Genomic DNA, 9,249 nt, shown 5'->3' with positions numbered 1-9,249 from the left:
GTGTGTGATGTGTGTGTGTGTGTGTGTGTGTGTGTGTGTGTGTGTGTGGTGTGTGTGTGTGTGTGTGTGTGTGTGTGTGTGTGTGTGTGTGTGTGTGTGTTGGGCTGTGCAGGCCATGTTAGACGCAGCTCGATCTGTCAGACCCGACCTGTATGTGATAGCTGAGCTGTTCACAGGCAGCGAGCTCATTGACAATGTGTTTGTGAACCGGCTGGGAATTAGCAGCCTTGTACGAGGTACAATACTCTGCACCAACTCACAGTGTTTTATCTCTGTCTCCTTTAACTCCATTCTTCCTCATCACACCTCCTCTCCTCCTCTCCCACTCCTGCACTGTGTGACTGCATGCTGTGCTCTCTGACTCACTGGCTGCATTCCCTTCACATATCTCTCCTCCACACTGTGTTTTCTCCTCCACTTTCACCACCACTCTCCATCTTCTCCCTAACTCTCTTTCCTCTCCTCCTACTTTTCTCTCTCATCCCTTTCTCTCCTTCCTCCTCTTTTTTGTTCCATCTTCCCTTCCTCCCACCCTCCTCCGTTTTCCTCCCTGTCCATTCCCCCTTTCTCCTCCTCACTCTGTCCATATTTTCTTCACTATCTCTCCTTTCTCCGCCTTCACCTTATTCTCTGTCCACCTCCTCTGTCTCTCCTCCTTTCAATCTATCATCTCCCTTTTCTCTTTGCATCTTCCCTATCTCTCCCCCTCTCTCATCCTTTTGCCCTTCTGTCCTCCGCTCCCTCCTTTTCTGACCATCTCCTCCCTATTTCTCCTTCTTTCTCCTGCTCCCCACCCCTTTACCTCTCTCGTCCTCAATCTCTGCCCATATCCTTCTCCTATATTTGCTCCTTCTCTTCTGTCCATCTCCTCCCTATCTCTTCTTCTCTCTTTCCCCTCTTCTGTATATCTCCTCTTCCTCCATTTTCCTTCCTCCTCCTCGCCCTTCACCTCTGTATGCTGTGTGTTGCTGTGTGTGATCAGTTCCTGCTGGACGCTGCCCGGACAGTGTGTCCTAACCTGTATGTGGTGGCTGAGCTGTTCACTGGCAGTGAGGAGCTGGATAATGTCTTCGTCACCAAGCTAGGGATCTCATCGCTCATACGAGGTACACGTCCACAATCACCACACTACATGCCCTTATATGCAAAGTGTATTTAATAATAATGACAAAGTTGACAGTTTGTGTATTTATGCTGCTTTATGTTACATGCAGTACAAATAACGTGAGACAAAGCCCGTTCAAAAAAAGGTGAAAGTGAAGGCTGTCATCCATGTACTCCTGAAAGCACCATCACAACTCTCACTTACTGAGTGGTTTTGCCTCCAATTTGTCACAAATTGTGACAAAGTGCAAACAAAGCGGTGCAGGAATCAGTCTTAAAACCCAGAAATGAGTTCATCATTTACCGCTTCTGGTTCCTTTGTCTCAAGTCATCGTTGTTTTGAACGTGTTTTTGGTTACACAGCTAAAATAAGGTCTAAGCTAAAGAGATTTCATGTTTTGCTCTATAAACTATGTCATTAAATACCCCGCTGGTGAATGTCTGAAGCTTCTATTTTTCATAAAAACGGTGTCTAAATAAACTACTCAACGTCATCACGCCGAACATTTGCCACCTTTAGCTTAGCAGTAATGATTTACGGCCATGTGGCCGTGATGTAGTTTGTTTATAGCCTAATGTTAGCTTTTTACTTCTGGGGATTGCATTTACTCTTTAAAATCCCTAAGTGGTGTTAATATGTGGGGATAATCCTGCCGAACAAAACGTAGGTACGTAAGATAAACGTGTGTTTGCCACAGATCTTATTTCCTGCAATATTCCGAAATCCAATGGAAAGATCCAACTGGCTTTTAGTTGAGGGAGCCCTTAGGATGCTAACTTCAGGGTTGCACTACAAAAACACGTCATCACTGCACGACTCTATACCAACAAATTCTCCACTGCACCAATAGTGTGAGTAATGCCGGAAATAGAAAAATGAAAAAAAACATTTATAGGAAAAAGGGAGTATTCTTGTCATGATTGTAAGCTTAGCCTTGGTGAGCATGTGTCCTTAATGTGAGCCTGTGTTGAACTGCAGTGCCTGTGAACCTGCATGTGTTGTGAAAGCTGTCCCTCCCTGTCCACAGAGGCCATGTCAGCCGGGGACAGCCATGAGCAGGGCCGGCTGGTCCACCGCTACGGGGGAGAGCCGGTCGGGGCCTTTGTTCAGCCCAGCCTCCGCCCACTCATGCCCTCCATTGCACACGCCATGTTCCTTGATGTTACCCATGACAACGAGTGTCCCATACAGGTGGGTCCCTGGGTTTGGTCTGAAGATGTTAATAACCATTTGCTTTAGTAGGCACAATGCATTCTGTGTTTAAAGGTGTGTACATTGATGTTTGTGTGTTACAGCTGCGCTCAGCACTGGACTCCCTCCCCAGCTCAGCGATGGTGTCCATGGCCTGCTGTGCTACCGGCTCCACCAGAGGATATGATGAGTTAATGCCACATCAGGTGAGTTATTAGTAACTGTATTTATATCTTGTGTGAGACGAATTCCTCAATATCATCATATTCATGCAAATATATAAACAGGGTTAATGCTAGTTTATTTTCTCTTAAGTCATGACTTTTGTAGTTTGAACATCTCTATGTATACTGTAGCTAGAGTGTCATGTGTTTGTCGGTCAATGATTCGATTGTAAAAATCAGGATTTAACAAGTCTCCAACTTAACCAAACAAACATTTGAAAAAAAAGAAGTTTAGGTGTACGGGGGTCTGTAGATTACGCTAATCGTACACTCAACTATCACCTTCTATTATTCATTCTTGTTTGTGATTGTGTTAAAAAACTAAAAGCTGCAAGATTTATTTTTGATAGTTTAGCTTGGCTCACGCTGAAACAGCTGCTTATAATCGAAATAAACTGACAATCAATCAATAGCTAGCTAGAAAGAGTATTTTATTCTACTGTACAGTATTTCATTTTACATTCTGTTCATCTTATTCTATCCTTTATGAACATAGTTTACTCATTCCTGCTTTTTACTTGCACCACTGTATCACTTGCACTATTTTGTTTTTGCAGTATTTGACTTCCTATGTCTTAAGTATACTGTGTGTTGCACTGGAGGCCAGGACCGGGACTTCACATATTTTCATTGCCAACAACTATGGTGTAGATTTTGTGCATTAGACAATAAAACCTGAATCATGAGATTGCTTTATTGTATGTGTACAGGTGTGGATGCTCACACAATTTTTTAGCCCCATTCCACGGTTTACAAACAAATATTTACAAACAAATAAACTAAATGAATGTGAAACTCACCTCTGATCCCACTGCATAGAGTTTTATAATGTATCACAAACATGTACTGGATGTTACACACAGCTGCTCAACTTGCTACAGTGGAACAGAATTCATTCATTATAAGAAGTGTGTGTGTGTGTGTGTGTGTGTGTGTGTGTGTGTGTGTGTGTGTGTGTGTGTGTGTGTGTGTGTGTGTGTGTGTGTGTGTGTGTGTGTAGATCTCTGTTGTGAAGGAGGAGCGATTTTACCCCAAGTGGAACCCTTCAGCAGCCCCCTCCTCTGGCGGTGAGGTTGGACCTCAGACAGGCATCATAGCTGGGAAACTGGCCCTGAATAAGCTGCACCAGGAGCTGGCCTCACAAGGCTTCATCCAGGTATGAACCACTCTCAGAGCTCTGAGAGAGGGGAGAAAAATAGGGATTTTATTTATGCACAGTATATAGCATTTTATGGACTGGTAATAAAATAAAATGAAAAAATAGGTTAATTATATAAAAAGCAAATAGAAATGCTCTAGAGTCCAAGCATAATCTATTAAACAAATAACTTTTAACAAAAAATGCTGCCTGCTCCTCCAACCAAGAGCCACTGACTTCCTCTTCCAACCCCAGGAATGTATAACCAGTCCATAGCTGAATGCAGGAAGACATCTGTAACACATGGGTATGATTAAGGCGGTACTGGGCAGGTTCAGAACTGACCTCACAGTGTGGCTGTGACGCCTTGGACGTGACTAGTGGCACCATTAGGGGAAATCATTTGGGACTTTCAGAATGGCCCGATGACTAGGAAGAGAGACATTTTGGAAGATTATGGGTATTGTCCTCGACACCATCACAAACTGGATGTACACCTTTCACCCTAAACACCTACACCGAACACCAGGTGGCTGGACGCAGCTGCAGCAGAGAGGAGATTAACTTTCAGCCTGACAGGAAGGCACCCACACATTTCTCCAGATATAAGTTTGCCACACATAAGGAAAGGTTTAGTTACGAGCTTGCTAGGCATTAGCACTCAGGATTTACGTAGAGCCTGATATAGGTACATCCATAATGTGATGGAAATACAATGAGCAGAGACCTGGTAAACAACTGTCTAACTGATTCTTAGAATAGTCATAAACATATTTTGGCCTCTAATGAAAACAAGGCCTCCTTAAATAATTCCTACCGTGAAAGAACATTCTTCTAACAAAATATGCAACGTCTAATGTTTTAATATTAGAATATTGATATAGTAATATACATACTAATATATTATATATAATATACTAATATACTAATAGATAGGAATATACTCAAATAATACATGCTGCGGTAGAGCTCGGGTTCGAATTCGAGCCTAGGACCCTGTTAGAGCCACAATGAAGTCAACGTTATTATTTAGCTTCATAATTTGATAAATGAATTAATGATGGAAAAGGATTTATATTGCCATGGTGAATATCTTTTGATGAAATTATTGTTTATTTTAAATCGTAAATATGATCTGTTTCTTGTACCTTACGGTTTTTATTTAAGAGGTAATTGGGACAAGCCGCGGCTGCTCTGAGACCTGATGAGACGGGGAGCGGAACAGTTTTTCGACCGCGACCGCAAATTGTAAACAGAGATTGGTGTTGCAAATTTGACTGCAAAGTATAGTTTATATAGGAAAGTATATCGCCGAAATATTGATTTAGATTTGCTATTTTGAGACTATTTAAGTCAATACTTTTTTGTCAATGAATTACATTTTTTGACTGAAAACCTTCGGCTGCTTATTGCTTTGGATTGCGTGTCGTCAACCCCGCTCTATAGTGGCAAAAGGAAACCTTGGATGCCATTGCAGACCCTTTGCTGCAAGTCATCCCCTCTACCTCCTCCTTACACACTATCACTTCAATAAAGGAACGAGTACGAGTATTTATAAAAAAAAGAAAAAAAGGTTATACTTAACCCATAATTAACTTTGTATGTGTGTTGATATAATAAGGAAAAATTAAATGTGTATCATATCCATCGATCTCATCTGGTCCTGCAGGTGTTTGTGGACCAGGTGGATGCAGATGTTGTTGCAGTGACTCGCCACTGTCCCAGCACACACCAGTCTGTGGTGGCCGTGTGCAGGACGGCCTTCTGGAACCCACAAACACACAAATATGACACCAACATCCCACCCATGTTCATACCTGGTATGGAAATTACATTATCACCTGTCTATAACAAATCTCCAACTTGTATATCTAACTACGTTGTTGCATCTTTGTATGATAATCTATCCCCCTCTCTTTGTCTCTCTCTCTCTAGGAAAAATAGAGGAAGTGGTGCTGGAGGCCAGGACAGTGGAAAGGCATGCTGGGAGTTATAAGAAGGATGACAAATACATCAACGGCATGCCAGAGTACACTGTGGAAATAAAGGAGCATATATTGGTAAATATTGATCATTTTTGGAATCACTGTAATTCTGAGTATTATTGATATAAATGAGATCATTTAAACTATTATAACATTCAGTATATATATGTAGTTACAGGAGAGTACAGTGGTTAAGCAAGCTGGAGTGACTTCTAAAGGTATATCAGAGTTTATGGAGGAAATCACCTTTCAGAATTTGACACCTGGCAGCGTCATCGCCTTCAGGTAAACCTCAGCACTGAAGGGAAATAAGGACTGTGTATTTGCATCATCATTCAAACATTACAAGGCACATTTATCACTATTTCATTGTTTTTTGAAAGCTTTAACATTAGTTTGTTAGCAATGAAATCCTTTTTAATTCAAGGTTTTCTGTGTCTCTCCCTCTTTTCCTCACAGGGTTAGTTTGGACCCCAAGGCCCAGAAGCTGGTGGGGGTGCTGAGATTTTATCTGACTCAGTTCAGCCCAAAATACAGGAGAGGCAGTGTAGCAGATGAACACCTGCCAGAGATTCTGACCAAACCCCTGGCACAGTGAGTAAAATGTCCACACGTCACTCACTGTAAATATTTTCTTATGGTATGAACAGAGTAAGGTTAAACCCGCCTTAACTATCTTTCATAACTCTAACATTTGTTATGAAGGTTTAGAGGCAAACAGTGACTCAACTTCACATGTCAAACTTTGTCTACAGATGTTGTAGAGTTATGCACATGTGCCAAAGGTTGCATGAAGTCTTGAGTGTCTCAGAAACTCTGATTGAATTTCCTCAAGTGTCACTCGAGCTAGTGTCGGTTGGCTGTAAGAAGAATTAAAACTCTGGAGGTGTGAAGTTCAGCAGATTTATTGTAAGTCTTGCTACAAGCAACTGCTACTGTCATTGAGTTGCATTATGGGAAATGTAGGCACCATATTTGGACAAGGAGAGGAAAACAAGGAATTAAAAACCATATGTCTGCTTGTTATATAATTTTTCTCATTACACTGCTGTGCTTACTTTTTATAAATGTGTATTAAACAAGACATCTAGTAAATTTCCCTTTGATGGAATGGGACAGCTTGAGTGTACATAAGAGGTGTGGAATGACAAAGATGATGACACTCGTTGGTGTTAAACGTGTTCCACAGACTGATGTCCAGGCTGACGTTAGCCGACCTGAACATCCTGCTTTTCCGCTGTGACGCTGAGGAACAGGAAGATGGTGGAGGCTGCTACGGGATCCCAGGATGGGAGAGCCTCAAATATGCTGGACTACAAGGTAGTTACACACAGTTTCAAATTGAGACACTATACGGTGTTCTATATAGTTTACAGTGTACTATAATAAACTATAATATTTCCTCAAATCAGGATGTGCTAAGTACAATAACATATTAAATAAAAAGGCAAGTACACCTTTATAAAATACATATAAGACAACTACACACCCAAGGTAGTAAAGTTAAGTAGCTGTATTATAACGTCCCGCCTTCTTTGTGGGCCGTTCCGAATGCTTTGAAGTGAAAATATTTCTACTTTTCAGATATGCGCTGGGGAGTTCACTATAGAGGCTAGAGTAGAATGTAGTTTTTAAGCCCCATGTGTCCAACATACGGTTGACAAATCTTAACAAAGACACTGTAGCTGTTGGCGAGTGTTGTACTTTTATCAACACTCACCATCCTTTTCGCTCTATGGATCTTCTATTTGGTGTTCATGCTGAAATCTTGAACAAAAATAAAGTAGCCTGAACATACGTATAGATAAAAGGCAGTCTGTCCTCTAAAAGCGGTGATTGTAATTGAAAAAAAAAAAAAGTGGGAGAAGTGACTGTCTGCCAGAATCATATTCCGTGTGGACACAGGGCCTGAGGTCAGTTGATTTTGTTGCTTCAGGTCTGATATCAGTGCTGGCTGACATCCGTGCCAACAATGACCTGGGCCATCCTGTGTGTGGCAACCTCAGACAAGGGGACTGGCTCATAGACTTTGTCGCCAACAGACTGACACGCAGAGAGGGACAACTGCAACAGGTGAGCAGCCTACAGGGCCACCAATACAAAAAGACACATTTCATTTGTCTCTTCTGGTATTCAGCCTTTCAGATACATTTGGTTTTAAGTGTTCAGGTTTTGAGGAATCCGTCTTTGATTTTATCTCATGAGAGTTGAGCACAATGAAGGTGTAGGGAACAGTATTTACAAGACTTAAAGGTGGGGTAGGTCATTTTGGAGAAACCAACTCGAGTGCGCTAGAATTGGAAAATACACAGCCGGAAAAAATCTGCCACTTCCTTACAGAGCTCCTCCTCCAACACACACGAACGACAACATGACCAATGAAGGCACGAGATAAGTTTGTGCGCAGATAGAAGGCTGACAGGCAGGTAGGCCATCCAGTTATTTTAGCCGGGCCGGCTCAGGGGCCTCATTTATAACGCCGTGCGTAGGATTCACATGGGAAGGTTGCTTACGTAGTAGAAATACAAAAAATAGGTACAGAAATGTTCCGACATTTTCCGATTCACCAAACATTGCGTACCGGCGAGGAAAGTGTGTACAGCACTTCCTACGCCGGTTTCCCTTTATAAATCACAATCGACTCGAAATGCGTTGCAGCTTTTGCGGGGTTCAAGTAACACCCATATTTGCCTATAAATAGTCAAAGAAATGCCCATTCATTCATTCATTTTGACTGACTTTATGAAGAAGATAGCAGGAAATGACGACAGAACAGCTAAAAAAGACATCTCACACCATGTCAGATTTTGGTTATTTTGGGGAGGTGGAGATAAATCATATTGTTTGGTTGATGCAGTTTGAAACAGAGTAGCAGCATGGAGGTCGGATCGTCACCAAAATAAATAAGTGGCCCGAAAAAGGTTCATGACAAAAAAAAGACACATAGCCTTCCTCAGGCAGTGTGTTTGTACCGGGGACAGGAGACACCCCCTTGATGAGAAACTGTAAGAAATGATCAGGGAATCCGTCCGGAGTGGAGTCATGACGACTGGATCTGAATTATGTTTTCGTATTTGGTGGTTTGTGTCCCAGCCGTCGATCAGCTTTGCGCAGCGTCTCCACTGCAGCCTGTGCATCTCAACCCCCCCCTCCGCATCAACTCTATATCCACCAGTTAAAGGAAATACAACTAATGTGTTGTGTTATATTAGCTGTACAATTGACCACATATTGTGTTCTTAGTTTCCATACCCCCTGTGTTTTATGAGCGACTTATCAAGTCTTAGCAAACGGCATAAAACATGATTAAACATGATAGTATATAAAAGCATGCTCGTACAACCTATAGAAATGCTAAACGGCGTCAGTTTAGACGTAATTCTGTCCTCCTGCTTACCGCATCATTTATGAGAAAACATTTCATAACATTAACACAACATATTCGAGGTGGTTTTAAATAACATATCCGTATTTATTTATTTCTCCAAGTTATGTTTTTGTGTGCACTGAGGAGTCTCAAACAGGCGTTTGTTAAATCATTTTAAGATTGGCTTTAATCAATGTTTGAAAATGAATTCTTCATATATGGTAAATGAGAGGTAACAT

The 9,249-nt window shown here is 41.7% G+C and overlaps 1 protein-coding gene across 1 annotated transcript; it reads left to right on the top strand.

Annotated features, from left to right (window-relative positions):
- Positions 1–510: 510 nt before the first annotated feature.
- On the top strand, positions 511–7,772 carry LOC104947281 (glycogen debranching enzyme; the record flags this gene model as incomplete). Its single annotated transcript, XM_010773260.1, has 10 exons — positions 511–1,106; positions 2,133–2,296; positions 2,401–2,502; positions 3,521–3,676; positions 5,328–5,478; positions 5,594–5,718; positions 5,816–5,928; positions 6,103–6,237; positions 6,833–6,963; positions 7,580–7,772. Coding segments are annotated over exons 1-10 (1,421 nt in total), but the record flags the coding sequence as incomplete, so codon positions are not given.
- Positions 7,773–9,249: the final 1,477 nt, after the last annotated feature.

Source organism: Notothenia coriiceps, unplaced genomic scaffold, assembly GCF_000735185.1.
Source record: "Notothenia coriiceps isolate Sejong01 unplaced genomic scaffold, NC01 NC01_scaffold00012234, whole genome shotgun sequence".
Lineage (NCBI taxonomy): Eukaryota > Metazoa > Chordata > Actinopteri > Perciformes > Nototheniidae > Notothenia > Notothenia coriiceps.
The sequence above is the reverse complement of the archived record's forward strand: the minus strand, read 5'-3'. Positions and strand labels throughout refer to the sequence as shown.